Raw genomic sequence first — 20,611 nt, 5'->3', positions numbered from 1 at the left:
TCTGCAAATGCACCAACACCATTGGGTGAGTTAAGAGGGGGCACAAGTGGGACACTATTTAAGAGCCCACAAGCAAGGCCTCAGGCTTCCCAAACATGGTTCAGTTCTTTGGGACTGCAAGATTCAAGGCCAGAAACTAACCACATGTGAACAATCTCTTCATTTTAACTCCTTTCCACCCTCCCCTCAAAGCTCACAACTTGACACAGCTGGAGACGCAAAACATACCAAGAAGCAGAAGAAATGGGCCACATTTTTTATTCTTTTTATTTACAATTAATTTTTAAAAAATGCTTGCCCATGGACAACGGATGGCCTCACACACGCAGGCTGGATTTGTCAGCGACGGACTGTGGAGGACCACATGACGGCGACAGACACAGAAGACAAGAGGCAGTAAATATTCGGCACTGATATCTATTGAGGCTTTGCTTGGTTTACACTTTTTAATTGTTTTACTGTATTTCTCCTTTTTCTTTTTGCCAATAGATTGAGGCAGTGATCTGCTGGGTCCAATTTCTCTGTTTACAAGCAGCAAATAGCCTGAGTAAACAATCCCAATCCAGTTTTCTAGAAATCATGAAGCCAACAGACTTGTTCAGAAAGTGGGCAAGGCCCAAAAACAGCCAACAGACTAGCCTCCCTAAAGATTTTGGACTGTTTTTTGAAAGGACACACCTGCTCAGACAAAAAAGTATTGTGGCCAAAATGAATGATAGGATTTAAGGCCAAGGGAAGCAACATTGACTTCACGCAAACTGGCGACACAAAAGGCAGCAACTGCAACTTGCACTGGGGATTCACTGTGAAACATTGAGCTGGATGTACTCCTGCCTGCTCATGGGTGCCAGAGGTTTACTTTGAAACTGATCTGGACCCTCCAAAAGCCCAGCTACTTTTCTGCTCAGACTGGGGACTCTTATATTCACTCTCGGTCTTCTGGTTCTCTTATGGCTATTCCTCACAAACCTGTGCACTTCAACTAACATGAGATTTATCCCATCAAAACCTGTAATATTTGAGTTTCTAGAAATAATCCAAAGTCCCCTATGCAGGCTGCTGTGTAACCGCCAAAAGGAACTTCCGGGCTGACCCCATTAAGATGGATAGTCTGCCAAGAATTCCAGCTTGATGGCTTTGTCCATCTGAAATTTTCATCTAATTTCAGGCTGTCATCGATTGGCTGTTTGAGAAAACACGAGCCATTGAGTCCTCTAGCTGTTATACCTATAATGCACACCTATGCTGCAACACTAGCAGGGACACATGTATCTGTAACTTGCACTATACTTGCTAATGTTTGATGAAGCCCGTAGCATATACCCAACTATTGATGCTGTGGCCTTTACTGCAGCCTTGTTTAGGCTTATCTTGTGTGAAAAAGGCAAGGACCTGCTGGCCAACCCTGCTCCTGCAGTCATGTCACCATTCCCAAGAATGCTGAAAAGGTTGGAAAGTGAATTTCTGCAGTGAAGACCACCCTGTGTGCATGATTGTTCAGGGTGCTAAATCCCATGCAGAAACTTCACAAACACAGGAGGCTCCCCGCTGCATGTGTTTGCTCTTCGGCTCATGGAAAGCAGCATGCATGGAAACAGTGACATGACGGAGAGGCAGAATTAAGACTCATGTGCATAATAAACTGAATGCCTGAACAGGGCTTCCTTTTTGGTCTCTAATAGATCTTGGTCCCAGGATTGCCAATGAAGTATTACTTGGGAGTGGCTGTAACCTGAACTCTCCAAACGTTCCTCTATCACTCATTTGTCAAGAAACAGCAGCTGCAAATCATCGGCAGATGATGGAACAGGGAGCGTGGGCAGTGGTGGGCTGTTTGAAAGGCACAAAAATGGCAGCTTTCACATCTACCAGGTTATGGCACAAAAGGAGCACAGGTCACACGCTAACAAGAACCACACAGGCCACAGAATTCAGACAATGACCAGGTAAATAATTGATCTGCTCTTTTAAAGGAAAGTCCAACAACCACAAGTAATTTGGCATCATTGTATGGCAGCATAGGAAAAACAACCATAATAGGAAACTGCTCAGCTATAACATCTGTATCTCACTTGCAATCTGGGAAGCAAGGATGACCTTGCTGTGACCCTGCAATCATCCTGCTCTCTGCCAAGTACTTATTTGGCTCAGGTTTTTAATCACAAAGGGATATTATTACAAAGAATTACATACAAAGAAAATCATGGCCCTTTGGAGATTCACAGGCCTGCTTGTTTCTTTCCCCAGCCCGAGATTACACTAGCACATTTCCCTACTCTCCAGAACAGCAAACTTCTCCATTAGCATTACTTGACCATTCGTTTTAGCATTATCTTGGCTAAATGAGACTTTGGCTAAATGATCCATTTAAATGAGACTTTGTGTGCACAAAAGCAAAACAACCCTGGGCAGGATTCTATGGTGCTCAGCACATTTAAAACCATGAGCCTACCTGTGCATGCCAGCAGTCCATGTTGTTGTGTAAATGCTACCCTTGCTGAATCTGTTGCATGGGCTGAGAATCCAGTGGCTAAATCCAAAAAGAGAGCCAGGCTCCCTCATCTTTAATAGTGGTGTTGAAGAGCTAAGCTCATCAGGTGTAACTTATCATGCAAACAGCACCTGATGACATTCCTGCTCTAAAAGGTGCAGGAGACTGGCCTTGTTTCCACAATTGACCACTCTAGCAGAGAACTGCTTTCAATAGGCCAACAAGCTATGCGAAGCCCTGCATAGGCAAGGGCTTTTCTCACAAATCCAGAGTCTCATTTAAGTCACACTGCTGGGAAACCTCAAGAATGGAGCTTGGTAAGCAGGAACCACCAACGAATTGGAAAGTAGCAGGGTTATTATAATTTCCCAGACTTAATATAGGAGCAAGGCTTCAGTTCCCCCATTCAAGAAACTGAATTTGAGCAGGTGTTGCCTCTTGTCGATTAAAGGAGAAACACCTGCTCAACTTTCACTTCTAGGTCACTATTAGAAACAAAATAAACTTTTTGCAGTTGTTCCTTATCCAAATGGAGAGCTTTTGATCAAAGCCCTCTCCGTTATCTACACAGAATTTTGACTTAAGAAATGTGTTTTGGAATAAGCTGGGGGATTTGCTTCCAACAATATTTTTGGGATGAAAAATGTTTGATCATAAAGTACAAATTAAGTGAAACGGACAAGTTTTCTAGCTTGCCTGATCCACTGAATCTTGCCCTTTCGGTGCACAATTCTCCTAGATGCAGAATTCACTCCTGCTTAACCCTCTTCCCGCATGAGCAGGGTACAGACTGGATTCTTAAAACATTTATATCCTGTCTCACTAGTTCGGTTTGGAAATGTGGGGGCTTCTTTTGCTACTATCCTATAAGGATTAGCTGCATTGTTGAACCATTGCACTGCACTATGAAGTAATCCTACTTACACTGAAGGGGAGTACAGCTGCAATCCCATAATCACTTAGCTGGAAGCAAGTCCCAATGAATTTAATGGCAGAATGGGAGTTACTACTCAGCTGTCATGTATAGAATAGAGAGGAGGGAAGAAAAGCAAGATGTTAAAGTTGCAAACGTTTGCTGTAATAGAGATTTTTTATTCTTCCTATTAAAGAAATGTGGTGGAGCACAATACCCTGCATAGACTGAAGACATCTTGCATCTCATTTTGCTGAATGGTGTGGATTGTTTTAGACCCCCCACTTTTAGCAGGTACCCCATGGAAGTTGAAGGACATACATTTATTTCACCATATGTGCATCATGAAAACGTATTGTGGCTCAAGAAGAATGATCAGAACACTTTTTGCCAGGTTTTTTATGATGAAACATAGGGTGTGATAAGTGCATGTATCCAGCTCATTCGATGCCTGATTCAAGAACATGCTTTCAAAGCGCTCAAACAACAAGTGTAATATATGAACTGATCTTTTCATCTTACACTCAACAAACCTACTGAAATGGAGCATTGTATTTTTGCTCCTGTGGTACTTTCTTAGAAAGGATCAGAAATGCTAGAAATAACATTGATTTATTATTTGTTTACAGATCTTAACTGCTGTAACTGGAGGAAGTTGCTGCCTTGTGTTAAGAACATTTATTATCCATGTTGTTTCTCCACCTTTGTGGGCTTGTGATTAAAAATCCACCATTTGCAAAGCACTGCATGCTGCCTTTTGCCTGTTGAAATAAATTACCATTTGGATTTCTCTCTGTGCTGGCATGCTGCATTGGCTAGTATTTGATGGCTCTTTCTGGACCTTGCAGAGAGGTGACAGAAGTGGCAGAGGTTTTGTGCAGCTGTGCACACTGGATATTGAAAACGTCACATCAATTTTAGTTATATATATTTTTTAAAAACTGTTTTCACACTACAATTTTGTTCCAAGCCAAACTTTTGCATTCCTTCAGGTTCTCCTTCATCTCAGCTTCAGTAGATGATCAGTGACTTCAAAAACTGGTGGGACATATATTGAAGACATCACGGTTACAAGTGGGCACAGTTTATTCTCTCAACGCACTCACGCACTGTTTTTGCTCAACAGCAAAAAATGCTTTATTAGTTCAAAACTTTTATCCCTTTCCCCGCCTGTTGCACCTTAAAAAATAAAAATTGGCTTGATTTCCCCATCGTGGTTCCAATCAGCATTACCTCTGCTTGGAGTTTCAAATGTTCTGGAAGAAGCTCATTGTCAATCATTCCAATCCCTCCCTCCTTACCCCTCCCCCCAAACAAAACAAAAAATTCTTCCCAAGAACCATATAAATACATGCAAAACATTGTACATAGAGATTAAATAATATCAAAATGCAATTACAGATCAGGTGCACTTTAAGCTGGACTCTAGAATATGGCAAACACATCAGGGTACATATTGCTTTGAAACCACCATTTGTTTATGTCATGCATACCACATAATATTCAGTCTTTTGTTTTGTCTTTTTTTTCCTTTTTTTATACAAAAATACCAGTGCTTATTATACTAGTTACTGGAAAAAAGGGGAAAAAACGTAAATTCTAATCTGCATGCTTCTTTAGAAAAAGCCTTTTCATTCAAATAAATATATACACAAATATCTATTCCAATACTGTATATATATTTATTCATGGGCAGAAAAAAACAAACAAGTAGTCTTAGCCATGGGTTCATCAAAGGGCACATGAATTCGCAGATTTTGCCCCTTTTGGTTAGTAGGGTTATTACCATGACCGCAGAGAGTGTGAGAAGGACCGACATGGAAGCTACATTGCTTCCAATATACGATTGAAGGTGTTCTAAAGGCAGAGTGGACAAGACAAAGAGAGAGAGTTCTCGTCATAGCCATATTCTCTCCTCAGTGGTGCAGGCAGCTTGTCCTTCTCTCATCAAGGTGCTCTGCTGAGGAAGAAGAGCCCTTGTCCAGAGTTAACCTTGACCGGTGACCTCTCGAGCAGGTGTGAAGAGAAGATGAAGGTTGGCATTAGGCTTCCAAGACCTCCCTGCTCCTCTTTAAAACTGTGGCTGCGATCAGGCTTGCACCCAAGCATTTGTCTTAACCTCAACCAAAAGGAAGAGTAGACGGGGATGGAGAGGGGGAGATGCTGTAAAGCGGACACAGATCCTCTCGGTGGATGAAGGGGATCTTGGGATGTGGGCCATTTAAAATTAAAGGCATTAGGAGTCTTCAGTGGACTTCAGCTCCATCATGATAGAGCCTTGTGTTGATTTCGAAGAGAAGAGGCAAGTGAAAACACAGGCAGAGAATTCTAGTAGTAATTCAAAATTTGCCCTTAAGCAAGACTGATGTCTGCTCATGACTGCCCATGGCTAAAATTACAATTAGATTTGTTTTCCATCTGTAGTTGTCTTTTTGTGTTTTAAAATAATATTATCTTAAAACTTATTGCACAAAACTTTTGAAAAAAATTAAGTCAGATCCCTGTGCGACTCAATAAAAATAACCAATTACATAATTCTAACTCCTAAAAATGGATAGTCTTCATTGCACACAGGAAGTGATGTAATGTCTTTGGTACCAATCTGCCAATTTATTTAACAAAAAGAGAATAAATTCCTACGATTAAGAACTGGATGCAAAATTATGTCCAGGGTTTCTTTTTTCTCTCTTATAAAACAACAACAACACAGCATTCCAAGGCAAAGTAACACACATCACAGGATATTACCTCATTTCCTGTCTGGCATGGCACAACCTTGAATTATCCCCACCCCCCAAGGATCACTCGATTGGCAGCAAATATCTTCCCGCCCTTCATGGTATGTTTCAGAGAAATTGCAATCTATCCCCATCCCCGAAAGGCAGATCATACACAGAACTAGGCTTCGGTGCGTGGATTGCCTTACATGGATGCTATCTAAATGCACATAAAAGGATGCCTTGTGGACTTAAAACAACAGCAGCCCTGCACCAGGTGCTGATCTTTGTTGAACTGGTTTTACTTATCTTTCCGCTAAGACGTGGCTGGTGCAGTCAACCTTTGGCAGTGCTGTTCACCTGTTTGGGGAGGTGGTGGTAGTGGTGACTTAACTGAGGTCTCCCTTGCCCCTCCATCCCCAAAACAGGTGATCCATGCCGTGGAAACCCAAAATGCTGGCCATTCATTTTGGGGTATGTGTGTGTGTGTGTGTGTGTGTGTGTGTGTGTGTGTGTGTGTATGTATTCCTACATGACTGTGGATTGGGGCTCGTGCCTCATATCTTCAGCACTCTTTCTCGGCCACATGTGTTGGTTTTTTTTAATAGTTCCTGAATAACTTAAGCCAGCCAACTGCTGCCAGTTATATCAATGAAACTAAAATAGGAAAGAAAGAAAAAACTAAAACCCAACCTATTTTACATTAAGAATGTTATGCACAATAAACACTTATACTTTAAGCAACCAGCCATATCAACATAATTTATATAAAAAACATTTCTGTATAACACAACTGATTTCTTTTTTTTAAGTACAAAGATGGCTGTTCAGAGAAAAGGAAGCCGACTGGAGTCTGGCCCATCACTAAATTCCAACCGCCAGCCATGTGACTACATTCCACTGCAGTGACATAACTCAGCAGTTCTGTTTCCTTTAAACAAAATACATATGGCTGACTTAAAAATATCTGTTTCTGATCTAAAGAAAACTATATATTTTTTGCATAATATTTATATAATTATTTCCCCACCTGCACCCTCCCTCCCGAGGAAGCTAGACACACAAAAAGAAAAACAGTGGACTAAAATGTAGGCCAGACCCCCTCACCACACCGGTCAATTACAGATCTCTGGGAGTGACTTTGTGAGGGCCACGTTTTCTTCTTCCAAAACATGTTTGAGGTAAGGAAAAATATCAAAGAAACAGCAAAAAAATTATCAGTATCCCCTCCCACAAATATTTATGCAAGCGCATAACACCACTTCTTTTTTTTTTGCAAGTTTTTAAAATAGAAAAATGACCTTTGAAGCAATGTAATCTTTAGAACGTAACTAAACAAAAGTTTTTCTTAGTCTTGTTTGATAGGTCACGCAGCAAGAGATGGCAGTTTCCCTCTTTAAATTCCTCCCGATGTTTGGATGAATGGAAGTGAATTTATCTGGAAGGAAAACAAGGGTTGTGGGGATGGAATGGTGTCTTATTTGCAATTAAGATGGTCACTGGTGGTTATTTCTCCCCACCCCCACCCCCCGAGATATTAGCAGCTCCTTGCGCCTAGCACTGAAGTCCTCTTTACACCAGCATTGGAACAGAAGACCTACTGAGAAGGGGTTTTCACAGGTCTACCTCAAACTTGCAATGGAATTCAGGAATCAACCCGCAAGGCGAAGGGGTTTTGAGTTTAAAAATGAAACCAAAACACTCAATTAAGTTTCATTTTGCTTGTTTCTTTAAGGAACACTTATCTCTTGGCAAAGTACCGTCTCCCCACATGGCAGGCGGTGCTTTGGGCAGTGCTTAGACAAGGCACAGGAGTTTCTGCTGTGCGTTCTTCCAAAGGAAAGCTGTACACTTTTGAACGTCGGGATGATGGCCAGAAAGGAGATACAGCTACAAGCAACTAGGCTCTCTCTTTGCTTCCAGGCAGCACTTCCCAGGTTAAGCATTCTGTGGTGACCCATCACACCAAGATTTGCCCTCGGTTTTTAAAACTGTGGATGCCCATGCTTTACATTCTCTCTCTCTCGTACAAACTGGCCCTCACTGAGATATCCTCTGAAGAGTTTCAGCAAGTTCCCCATATAGCTACGCACTGCAAGGCTGTCGCCCGACCAGCATCTTAATACTAGGAGATGTGTGCTAAGATGAGGATGACGCCACCCTCGTTTAATGCAAGAGCTGATTTACCTTCTCCAGCATTTTTTAAAAAAATATTATTGTTTTTAGGCAGCTTAAGACGCAACATCAATTTTGGGGAAAAGATGCAGGCCAGTTTCAGTGAAATGAAAAGGGAAGGCACTCCTAATAAGAAATGTGGAGAAGCCGTATTGCTATGCCTCATTCAAATTATAACTGAGGAAGGTGCTTTGTGATGTAACTAGGCCCAACTCCATAGCACCAAGTCATTTGCAGTTTCACAAAGGCCTTTGCATTCCTGTTACACTGTTAACTCTTCAACACACAAAATGCAAGAGAAGCTGTAGTAATAGCTCATTACTAGATCTGGCCCGGCCCAACTTCTTTACATTTTGCACTGTCTGAGGAGCTACCCCTCTTCCCATAATAAGCCTTCTGAAAGTATACAGCGACCATGGCCTGGACTTATGCAACGTTATTTGGGATCATTTATTATTATCAGGCGTGGAATTGGGATGTTGACCTTATAGGGCCAATGACTTCATTAATCTGAGAGTCAAAATAGTAAAACCCTAAAGTCAAATTGAACAGAAATCACCTCAGGTAACACAGAGTGCCTATGTGATCTGCTCTTAATTTATATACAACTCATTTCCCCCAGAGGCCATGTTTCATTCTCTCAGAGAAAACGGTGCTCTCATAACTCCTTGTTGCTTGGCCTTCTTCAAGCCACATTGTTTAGAAGACATTTTTAAGACTTTAAAAGTCACTCTTATCTCTGGTGATTGATACCACCATGGAAACAGAGAGAGAGAGAGAGAATACACACACAGAAAAATGGTAAAAATCAGGTACCATTCCCTCTCCCCTCCCCCCCCCCCAATGGAAGACTGGGTTCACTTTCATGTCCAATACCTGATTCAGATCCCCCTCTAATAATGGCATCCTCTTAGTGCCCATCCCTTCTCCCCAAGGGCACAGGGAGGCATCTAAGATTCAGATTCTGCACATAAAATAGAGCTATCCCCACAACTGCACCATCTGATGTTGTACACACAGCTGCTTTAAGAGAATCTGAACCTTGTTTCTTCATGCATGCAACTTCAACAAGGGAAAGTGACTGTTACAGACACATGGAACCCAACTTGAAGGAACAAGATGTATCAAAGCTGGCAGTTTCTCTCCTGAGAAACTCTCTCAAATAATGGTTGAGAAAACAATGGTTGGGAAGCAAATCTCTAGCCATGTGGTACTGTGGTTCCTGCGGCTAAATAATCCTAAATGGGGGTGGAGGAGGGAGAGAGGGAGGAAATAGGCATATATGTATTAGCACTTAACAGGAAGTGGCTGCAGTGTATGGTCAGATGTTGGTGCCTAAGTTGCATGGAGGGGGCGGAGAGTGGGGAGAAAGAGGAGGATCAAAGTTCAGAGGTCAAACTGATGTTTCCAAGCTGTGTAAAGGGCTTTCTGGCTCCGGAATGGTGTCCTCAGCTGTATCGCTGTCCACTGCATTGTTATTTTTGTTGAGGGGTGAGGACTCGCCTGGGCTCTCCTCATTTTGCTTTTTGAGTTCTTCAGCTTCTGGGTCTTCGTCAGTGCCATCAAGGAATGGGGTCCGAGGCTCGTCTTCCTCCAGGATGAACTCTGGGTGAGTCATGAAGTTATGAATGGAGCTTCTGGATTCGGGTTTCTCGAGGCCTTCATACAAGGAGCTACGGAACGCATTCACCACTTTGATCTGTATCAAAGAGGGATTGGGGAGTAAAACAGACAAACAAGCAAAAACACAAAAGTGAGCGGTGGCCAGAGAGAGCTCTTCAGGACTTCAGGGGGAAGAAGAACTCAACAGGTATAATGAAAAACAAGAACAGCAGCGGCAGCAGCAACAACAACAATAGTAGTTTTCAACAACAAAAAAAGCTAAAATCAATCTTAAAAAGAGGACCTATGGAGAACCAGAATGGCCACATGGGTCAAAGGTCAGGCACTATGCGTGTGATGGGGCAACCAACTATGAGGACGCCTCAGGAGCTGCAAGAAAAGACATGTAACATTTCTAAGACAATAGCTTTGAAATGCATGGACATTCAAAGCACAACCATTCTCAAATGTGTGTCTATGTGTTCAGCAGCAGCAACAACAAATACCCCCAATAAAACAGCTCAAAGTGGCAAGTTAAGACATGTACTCTTGCAAAGTGTGATTTGCTTCAAGGTGAAATTAGGCAGGGAAGCGGTGGTGTCACTTTTAAATTTCCAAACCTATAAAGATTAATTAGCTGAATGTGTCTCTCTCTCACAAACAAACACCAAAAAATTGATCAAGACCGTGTACTGCAGCAAATCCAAGCAGAATGCCGATAATGATGAATGTACCAGTGCGCATGCAAGAGTTAACCTGGTGATGGCTGCTAAACTGCAGGAGCTCCAGAACCATCTTACGAGTCAGTGTGCTTTGCAGCTGGCAGTGATTACTAACTGCAGACCTAGCTCTGAAGGCGTGGGGAACTGTGGCCCTCCAAATGCTATTGGACTACAACTCCCACCATTCCTAACTATTGGCTCTGCTGGATGGGGCTCATGAGAGTTATGAGTTCAGCAACTGCTGGAGGGCCACGGTTCCCCTGCCCTTGCTTTGCTAGCATCCAGCTGCTCAGTACAAAACACACAAAAAAGAAGCCTAAGGAAAGGACATTCAGCGTGTAGCCATATGGGCAATTTTGGCTGATCACAGACTAGACTATCTCTTCTCCAGCTCACTTTTCTGGTGCAGAGAGTCTTGATAAGAAAGAAAAACTGAGCTTTCGACTCCCAAACATAGCTAAGAAACTAGGCTTCTACACAGATGGCTCTTTAACAGCAACGTCTGTAGCTCTAAGCACATTTGGTAGCAAAATATCAATGCTAATTTCCTTTGACTGCTTAGAAAGTCTCAGACTCAAACTCAGGGCATTCCTATCCCTCCAATTCCCATTTCAATCACAGTTTGCTCGGTCACATGAGTAAAGTGCAAATCACATTTCCAGAACAATGGAGTTGAGACATCTTCCCTTTACAGGATGAAGCATATTTTTGTGAAAGTCACACTTACCCAAACAAACCAACATAAACATGGAAGTGTGATGATCAGAACTTGCTGTTCCCCAGTCTAATCATATAGGTATGAAATATGAATAAGTATATTACTTTCCACAAAGCATAATGCATAAAATGCATCCCAACAGTATAATATATCACAATGTAATTTGTATTTTATGCAGAGATGGCTCACAATTAGTACCTTAAAAAAAACATTCTAATTAATAACAGGTCCAAGTAACTACCTATTTATCAAGCAGGGGGAGGAATCCCCACTCCCTCTTTTAAATACAGTTGTTTGTAACTTTGAATGCAAAGGAAGCAACATTTATCTGCTATTAACATGTAGGTTATGCTTCCGGTTCTCAACATCGGATCTCTAAATAAATGAAGTTTTTACACTATGAAGGGGGGGGGGGGGAGCTTTGTAGAGTGTTCTCAATCATTTGTAGTAGACCACTGAATTAAGACATCTTACATGTGTGAGAGGTCTATACAACAGGAGGTCATGCAACTTGAACTGTGGTTGGAGCTATGCATACCTGAATGCTTTGTGTACTGAAATACTGCTTGTTGCTTCTCCTCTCCTAACTGGTGTCAGGAAGGGGCAAGTTCTAATGGAGGCACAACAGGTAGAACTCACCCTGGCCCACAGTCAGGGTTCTGGACCTCTGCTTAATGAAATACCTGATTGGGGCTGGGGGAGATATTTGCAGGAGTTTTCAACACTGTCCTCCCATATGATGCTTCGCCATTGCATATTGCTATTTCTCTTCTGCACTTTGCTGAGGGGAAGGAGGGGCCAGCACACAAGATATGGCTGGGAAATATGCTGCCCTGAGCCTAGCTACATGGCACCTTTGAACCAAGTTGTTTCCTATGTCCTGGTTCGTCTCAAGATGCTAGGCCCCTCTTTAGGCGTTTGAAATAGGTGTGCATGCACCCCTCACACCCCCTCTTCTCTTGATCACGTGTTTGGTGCCAAAGGTCTAAAGGGCAATTCTAACAGAGTTGAGCTGAATGCAATGGAAATCCTCTCTCTGACAAGGAACTCCCACTGTACAGGATGCCCGGTCATGGGGAGAAGTCTAATTCCATTCAGCTCAATCCCTGCACTAACTATGCAAAGGAGAGGAGAGGGCAGGGCAGGGCTGGTACACAGAGGTGTTGGTTCTGGGTTCTGTGCACCCTCATCCGGTTTGACCCCTCACATATTACTTTGAACACCTGAAGAGGCATTTGTTGACCTTCATGAATTTTGTTGCTGCCAACGAATGGAAGGTGATACTCCAACCTTTTTCTTATTTTAATGAACTGAATGACTCCTGACAAAATCAAAAGCAGTTTGGTCTGCACTGAGTTCAAATACTAGAGATGTTCTATGCAGGTAGAGGAATGTTAAGATTCCTCAGACTGGCCTCCTTATTCAGCCAGGATCAGGTTTCCCTACCATTCTTTCTGAACTAAAAGGAACTCAAGCTGACTCCGCTCGTGTTTGCTCATGCTGCCAACTTCATTTTGTATTCATTGCAAACTTCTGCATCTCACAGTATGCATGTCACAGTAACTTTGCAACAAGTAACTCTGAATCATGCTATCTGTTGTGCAAAGTGAGCACATAAACCCCTGTGGGAAATAAATGGCCAGCAAGGACAGACTGTCCACTGAATGACGCTTGTAAGGTCATGGCCTCAGGATTGCTACTCTGAGTATAAACTGATTTTAAGAACTGCCTCATAGAATCAGTCCTGATCCAGCATTCAGTCTCTGCTGGAGCAGCATGGCATAGTCTGTGCCAACCATCACCTGTTGACTGTTCTCAAGATCACACAACCAGAGACATATTCTGCTGTCATGGCTCATAATCATCACCACCCTATTAAAAAGTAAGACGACTTTGTTCTTTGGTCACCTGAAGCAGCCATTCCATCTGGCTACTAAGGAGGGGGGAAAAGGAGGCAGGCCCACCATCACCTGGCAGTAGCCATTATATATCAGTTTGTAGAAGAGGGAGGAACAGAAGGTTTGCAGGGCCGCTCCACTGGTTCAGTTGAGAGATCAGCTACATTTGGCTCCTCTTCTCCTTGAATTGGCTTTGCTCATTATGGGAACAATCGCCTTTTATCCTCCTCTGCCACCTGAAGCAGACCTGGGTCAGTTTCATGGGCAAAGAGCTATAAATATATAACAAAATCCTGACATGTAAAAAGAAAGATAGTACATCTCACCATAGTGGAGAAGACTATCTTCCTAACTCATGAACATTTGTTGAAGCTGAATGTTGGAAGATTGAAGGCAGATAAAAGAAAGCACTTCCTTGCGCTGTGCAGAGTTGAACTATGGAACTTGCTCCAACAGGAAGCAGTGATGGCCACCAACTTGGATGGGTGAGAGAGCATTCATGGAGGGCAAGGCCATTGATGGCTATGTTCCACATCTTCTGTCAGAGGCATGACGCCTCGGAATAGCAGTTGCTGGAAACTGCAGGTGGGCAGAGAGCTGTTGCGCTCGTGTCCAGCTTGCAGGCTTCCCACAGGCATCTGGTTGGCCACTGTGAAAACAGGATGTTGGACTAGATGGGCCATTGGCCTGATCCAGGAGACTCTTTGTATGTTCATGCTCACAGCAAGGATCAAGCAGCTGAAGCCGAACTTAAAAATAGGACTCTTCTAACTCTCTTGATGGTTAAAAGGGGTGGGGCACCAAAACTACTACAAGCAAAAGGACACAGAGCTTGATCAATAGTACCAGAATAATTAAAGTCAATGGTGGCTTTAGTTATTAGATCACTCAGAACCAGGAATCTTGAAGCTGCGTGTTCCTGTAGCTTCAGTTGCACTTCCGTTACCTTTTGAGAATAGGTTATTGTAACCAAGACCTCATCTCAACACTCCCATGCATTTTGCATGCAGGCTCCATGGGGTGGTGGAGGACACAATGACTTTTTAGAAGTGGTTGGGGGGGGGGAACCATTTCTATCCAAGAACTTGAATGAATGATCATAAAGTTAACTTTAGCCAGTGCTATTTCTCTAGAAAAAGAGGTGCTGGAACTCATCATGAACGCCTCCCTTGTTCTCTTATAATGGCAATGGTGCCCACCTGAGAGGTGACGGAACTGAGTTCCGGCTGAAAAAAAGCCCTGACTTTAGCCAACATTGCAGTAACTTATATAAATTTAGGATCCACAGCCATTGGGACCTCTTTATTTGTTTGGGTTTACATGCTGTCTATTTGAGTCCACCTGCTTGAGTAGTTCTATAATAGTAGAAAGAAAAAGTTCAAGGACAAGGGTTTTCACTTCAGACTGCCTTTCAATTTTTATTTTTATTTTAAAAACCACACACACCAAATCTCCTCACGCAGCTTCGTTAGGCTGCCCAGGCAGTTCATGTAGGTAGACTAACTGATATGGAAAAATCTGGGATACTGGCCTAGTACGTCTTTAATTTAATTTTTTTCTTTTTGTTTTACATAGTTTTCTACATTTTAACTTTAACCATTTCAAACATTAAAATAAAAGGTTCTTACAAACCTTCAGACCTCCTTCCCTCCCTCCATATTTAAAATAAAGTATTCTGCATCTTTTACCACTGGCCTAGTACATGTCAGAGGGTAAAGTACTTTACTTCACCTATGCCAAAGGTGTGCATGCTACAGATGAAGCACAGGTAGAAAATGTATCAAATTATTTATTTCCTGCCTTTTGGTCCTAATAGGAACCTCTAAAAAGGCCAGTGCCTTTCCCCCCTAAAAAATGTTTAGGGGTACTCTCATTTTCCTACTCATATTGAAATACTGCCCCTTGATGAGGCCAAACTTAGATTCACAAAATGTTTAGGGGTATGCGTACCCCTGTGTACCCCCAGGGGGAAAAAGCACTGAAAAAGGCTAATGGCAAAGCTTCCTGAAAAGAAGTTTTGTATTTTGTAACACATGTAATAATCAGATCCATCACCAAGAGAACAATCAATTAGTGTGATCTATGCGCTGTGGGTAAAACCTCAGCGCCTAGGACTTGCCGATCGTCAGGTCAGCGGTTCGAATTCCCGCGGCGGGGTGCGCTCCCGTTGCTCGGTCCCAGCGCCTGCCAACCTAGCAGTTCGAAAGCACCCCCAGGTGCAAGTAGATAAATAGGGACCGCTTACTAGCGGGAAGGTAAACGGCGTTTCCGTGTGCTGCGCTGGCTCGCCAGATGCAGCTTGTCACGCTGGCCACGTGACCCGGAAGTGTCTGCGGACAGCGCTGGCCCCCGGCCTCTTGAGTGAGATGGGCGCACAACCCATCTGTCAAGACTGGCCTGTACGGGCAGGGGTACCTTTACCTTTATGCTAATTGATTCAGTTCTGCCGCTGTCTGCTCAGGGCTGGGTTATTAACAAACAGGGTGAAAACAGAAGCATTTCCCTCTTTCTTCTGAGTGGAAGGAAATAGGATATATGTTCTTTAGCTACCTTCTGAGCACTTGGCAAGCCATAGTTCCTTTAGAATCTTACCTCTTCTTTCTTGAAATGAACTGGGAATCCTTTCACATGGTCTACAATAAGCAAACCATAGAGATATGGACACACCACCCACCCCTTTTCATGTACTCATGAGCTCTTCCTTTTCTAAACCAATCAGCCTTCACGAACACAGCATTTTGGGACTGGTGACTTTAAACACTGTAGAACTTTCCACCAGGTATTGAGAGAAAGAAGGAGAGAGAGAGAGATGTAGCTTTAAAGAGTAGCAGAAGTCAAGTAGGAAACTGCATAGGTAGTCCAAAAAGGAAAAGGATAGTTTTTGATGCAGTTGTTATAGAACAAGAAACCATGCTATCCACACAGATGATACATTTTCTTTTTCCTATCAAGCCCTCTTCAATCAGATAAAAATTAAGAAGTACTATTTTGTGTGCTGTTGGCACACTGCCACTGTTGGCAGCTTCTTTTGCTGAATGTGATGCATATAACCTGAGCATATTCTTTTTAATAAAATATTACACAGATGCACATATAGATAAGTAAATGGCAACAGCTGCACTTCTTCAGAAACTCTGGGGTATGCATAAAAATAAAAATGTCAGTGTTGGCTACGTGCAAAATGTAAATGATTAGGAAAATTCTCCTCCTTGAAACATTGGTCAAAAAGAAAGGAGATTAAAGCAAGCAAATAAATAAATAAATAAATGCTGGAGAGCAATAAATATTGGACAGCACCTCTTAACATGGGGGAAAAAATGTATTATTCTAAATCAGCTTTCCCTAACCTGGTGCCCTCCAGACTTTTGTTTGGGACTCCGGCTCCCATCAGCCTCAGGTAGCATGGCCAACAGTCAGGTGTGATGGGAGTTGTAGTTCAAAACATTTGGAGAACAGCAGATTGGGGAAAGCTACTCTAGAAGCATAGACTGTGTGTGTGTGTGTGTGTTTTAAAGATAACCTTTCTGGACAATATATGTATATTATTTATAGTACAGCAAAGCACATAAATGACTGCCCCAGATGAATGAGAAAAATTAGTAACTACTGTTTTATGTAAATATTATTTTGTATACCATCTTTTCACACCTGCCATCTCTTTGTGCAGGAAAAGTTAATGTGCTCTTTGACACACCACATTATTGGTTTACCATAAACACACCAATCTGGGTCACTTTGCTCCTCCTTGCTTTCACTTGGAGAAAAAAAAAAGCCATGATCCCTGGGTTTAAGAGTTACATCTGAACTAGGAATTGTGGTTTCTTTCACTCCCAACAAACCATGGGAGGCCAACATTTGTTCTTGGATCAACTATATATATATATTGTAACAAACCATAATCCCTGGTTTGGACATAATGCTAAGATAGGGTTCATGCCCAGAAAGGTGCATTCATAGGAAATCATTTATGGGTTGCTGCAATATGTGAACTGGACCAATGCCTGCATTTGTAGAAATCCAATTTCTGAACAACTAAGCCACCCAATTTTGTGCACACAGGCAAAGTCTATTCCAGTGTAGAAGCAGAACACAAAGTTTAGCTTCAATAAAGGACTTAAGTCTGCCTTGGAAGTCTAACTAAAACAGAAGACCCACAGAAGTCTCTGTAAACCAGCAGCACGCTGACATAAACTAAAAGGCTGTGGATTTTACACAGATTACATGATATGCTATAGAGCAGTGTTCCCCAACCTTGGGCCTCCAGCTGTTTTTGGACTACAATTCCCATCATCCTTGACCACTGGTCTTGCTAGCAAGAGATGATGGGAGTTGTAGTCCAAAAACAGCTGGAGGCCCAAGGTTGGGAAACACTGCTATAGAGTGCTAATACGGTTTTAGATGACTGAGATCCCACCCCTAATAATAGCTCAGTGTTGATTACAAGAGATTCCTCCAAATCAAGAGCATCTTTGCTATGCTTCATCTGTATGGTGACAGAACATATTATATTTGCACCCCTATATTTTTTTTAAAAAGGAATGAGATGTTTGCATAGAAGAGGAGGGCTGATCTATCATTCTCAGAAGTGCCTAAGGACTCAACAGCACCAGCAGACTTTATCAGTCCTACCTGATAATATTAGCCTTGATGGAGAACCAAACAAAATCTTGAAACTGATGGTGCTAAGCCTGCTACCCTGAGACCTTCTCCTGATCTGAATAAGAGTCAGGTGCTAACTGCCTAATCTGAAGCATGTTTATTCCACAGTAATTTCCATTGAGTGCAATAAGGCTTATTACCAAGTAAAAGTGCACAAGATTGTAGCCTAAGCCTTCCAGAACCCTTCTAGGGCAAATGCTGCTTTCAATTCATCCCTGAATAGCTCAGTTGATAGAGCATGAGACTCTTCATTTCAGGGTCATGGCTTCAAGCCCTATGTTGAGTGAAAGATTCCAGCATTGCAGGGCACTGGACTAGATGACCCCCATGGTCCCTTCCAACTCTACAATTCTATGAATTCTATGAAATTACGATTAGAGTAGGAGGAAAATAATATCAGCAGGAACACTTCCTGTTGAAAGCAAGACAGAGACATTTGCCCATCTCTATATTTAGCTGTGGCTGATAACTAAATTACCCCTCCCCTCTGCTGTCCCCCTAATAAGAGCATCAAACTTTCTGGGTACCCAAATATGGGAGTCATAATTCAGTCCTGCAAGGAGGAGAAAGACAAAAAGTTGCAACAGAGTAGGAGATAAAAACAAACAAACAGAGAAAAGAACCAGAAAGAACTAAAAGTTAAAAGATGCAAGAGCTTAAAAAAAGTTGTATATAATATATAAACAGAATGGCTTTTTCCCGCACTTCCTCCCAATTCTCAAGACAAGAAACCATGAATCAAGTTATGGGTTAAAAGAAAAGGGAAAGAGAACAGGTTTGGTTAGGTCTGTGCGAGTGCCCTTTGGTGGTTATTAGGAAGTCATGCATTGAATAGACTATCACTCACTGCCCGCAGGAGGAGATGCAGCAGCAACAGCAGCAGCAGCAGCAGAAGTGGTGGGAGTGGAATTGACGGAGGAAAGAGCTACATGGGTTGGGCTAGAAACATTTTTTACATCGTGGTGTTGGCTCACGATGGAAGGCTGTCTCCTGAGGGCTCCCTGTAAAGAGGAGGCGCCGGTCTGGAATGTGTAAACTACGTCCATCTGCAAAGAATCAGAGAGTAAGATAGCTTTGTCCCACATTCAAAAGAGGAAAAGGAACTGGGAGAGTTGGAAGGGGAAACCGGGCAGACAAAGGATACAGATACAAACAGTAAGGAACCAAAGTGGAAGGGGAAAGAGGAAAAACCCAAGACATCCCCGTAAACAGTTTCAGCAGTTCATCCAAAACGTAGAGCCCCTCAGCCAAGAGCTCCCAGCCATCTCCTTTCTCTTCCCCAATTATTCCTGTTTGCAGCAGGTGCAGTATTTTAGGGTCCAACTACATGTTATGTGCAAATGCATATAATGAAACTTTGCAGGTCTACATCTTGGTTGCTGTGGAGTGCCGAGATGGGGCAATGTGTAGTGGAGAAATTGCAGGAGGGAAGCCTAACTCCTACTTTTATTCTGGTGTTTATATTCCATCTGTTGGTTTTGTTGTTGTTTTTAAGCCTGGTTCCTGTAGCCTGCCCTGGAATTGTTATTATTTACATGGATAGGCAGCGTATAAATTTGTTGGGTAAGTATTAAAAAACCTCTTCCCTGGCCTCTTACTGTCCTGCCTCAATTCATCCCAAAGCGACTTACCCACCCCCTCTTCAGAGCTCCAGATACACATTTTGCAAAGGATAAATGTGCACCTGCAGAATAACTGAAGTGGCAGGGGAGGGACAAATTTATTAAGCATATTTATATGCACACCACACCATAACTCTGCTACAAATCACTATTCCTAGGTGTTGCCTGAGTTTCATCACATGCATTTGACTATAACAGGTATGGGGCACCTCTGATGAACTACGACTCCCATGACTCTGACCACTGGCCATGTTGGCTGGGGCTGATGGGAGTTGAAGTCCAATAGCATCTGCAAGACCACAAGTTTACCACCTCTGGTGTAGTCAAACCACTTTTGATTTTAAACGTGTAGGTGAGACGGCAGGTGGTGGGAATCTTATATAAAGGCAGCGGGAAGAAGGAGCATGAAGGCCGAAGTCTGAATGACCCAAAAGTGCAGCCTGCACATTGACATGTGTGGTGGATGTGTGGTGGGTTCTAAATGTCACCAAGGGACACTAAGGGCCAATAGCAGAAAACTCTAACCAGGAGTGGTGTGTGCCAGCCAGGCTTATTGCCAAGGTCCAGGCCCTGAATCAGTGGGTCATTTCATTTGGCCAACATTAGGAAACAAGTCACATAACAACCAAGCTGGAATTAATTGCAGCAGCAGCTTGTCCATTCATCCCAAAGCAGAAAGGGCACAGCAGCATGCAGAGGTATCACAAGAGCAGAAAGTGTTCTTTGTATCATTCCTGGTTTTGGAAAGGGAAGGGCAGAAAAAGCTGCTGCACTGGTACAACTTCCGGTTGCTCTAAGCACTGGCAAGTCATTCTATCTCAGCTGGAAATGCCTTTTGCTCAGAAGGGAAGGACTGTGACTATTGCATCCTGGATGCAGACTGTTTCAGTGGTTAAGCATGCAAGCAGTAAAAAGAATCCCCACTGTTTTCCCGAAGGAAGACAGATATAGGAGAATCTGCATTACCAGGAGCTTTGGTTTCCAGGTTCAAGGCTTGTTTGCTTAGATCTACATTACATATCACACATTAAAAAAAACCCCACAACCACTCAAGGTGTCTCACATTTGCATAGTGCTGGCTGTAGCAGGCAGCG

At 42.7% G+C, this 20,611-nt stretch overlaps 1 protein-coding gene across 10 annotated transcripts in view; it reads right to left on the bottom strand.

Moving 5' to 3' along the window:
• Positions 1–241: 241 nt before the first annotated feature.
• Positions 242–20,611, bottom strand: part of ATP2B4 (ATPase plasma membrane Ca2+ transporting 4) — a 167,087-nt gene continuing 146,717 nt past the window's right edge. For 6 of the 10 annotated variants that reach the window (XM_077928960.1, XM_077928965.1, XM_077928962.1 and 3 more), the window contains 2 exons: positions 18,852–18,941; positions 242–9,995 (listed from right to left, as the gene is read on the bottom strand). In XM_077928960.1, the coding sequence (XP_077785086.1) occupies positions 9,690–9,995; positions 18,852–18,941 (396 nt within the window). In that variant the 3' untranslated portion in view covers positions 242–9,689. Of the gene's footprint in view, positions 9,996–18,742; positions 18,942–20,611 lie in introns of all 10 variants that reach the window. The other 4 variants (XM_028734191.2, XM_028734192.2, XM_028734184.2 and 1 more) reach the window with 2 other exon arrangements.

The sequence above is a fragment of the Podarcis muralis genome, chromosome 5 (assembly GCF_964188315.1).
Source record: "Podarcis muralis chromosome 5, rPodMur119.hap1.1, whole genome shotgun sequence".
NCBI classification, from domain to species: Eukaryota; Metazoa; Chordata; class Lepidosauria; order Squamata; family Lacertidae; genus Podarcis; species Podarcis muralis.
This window is presented reverse-complemented; position numbering and strand designations above follow the sequence as displayed.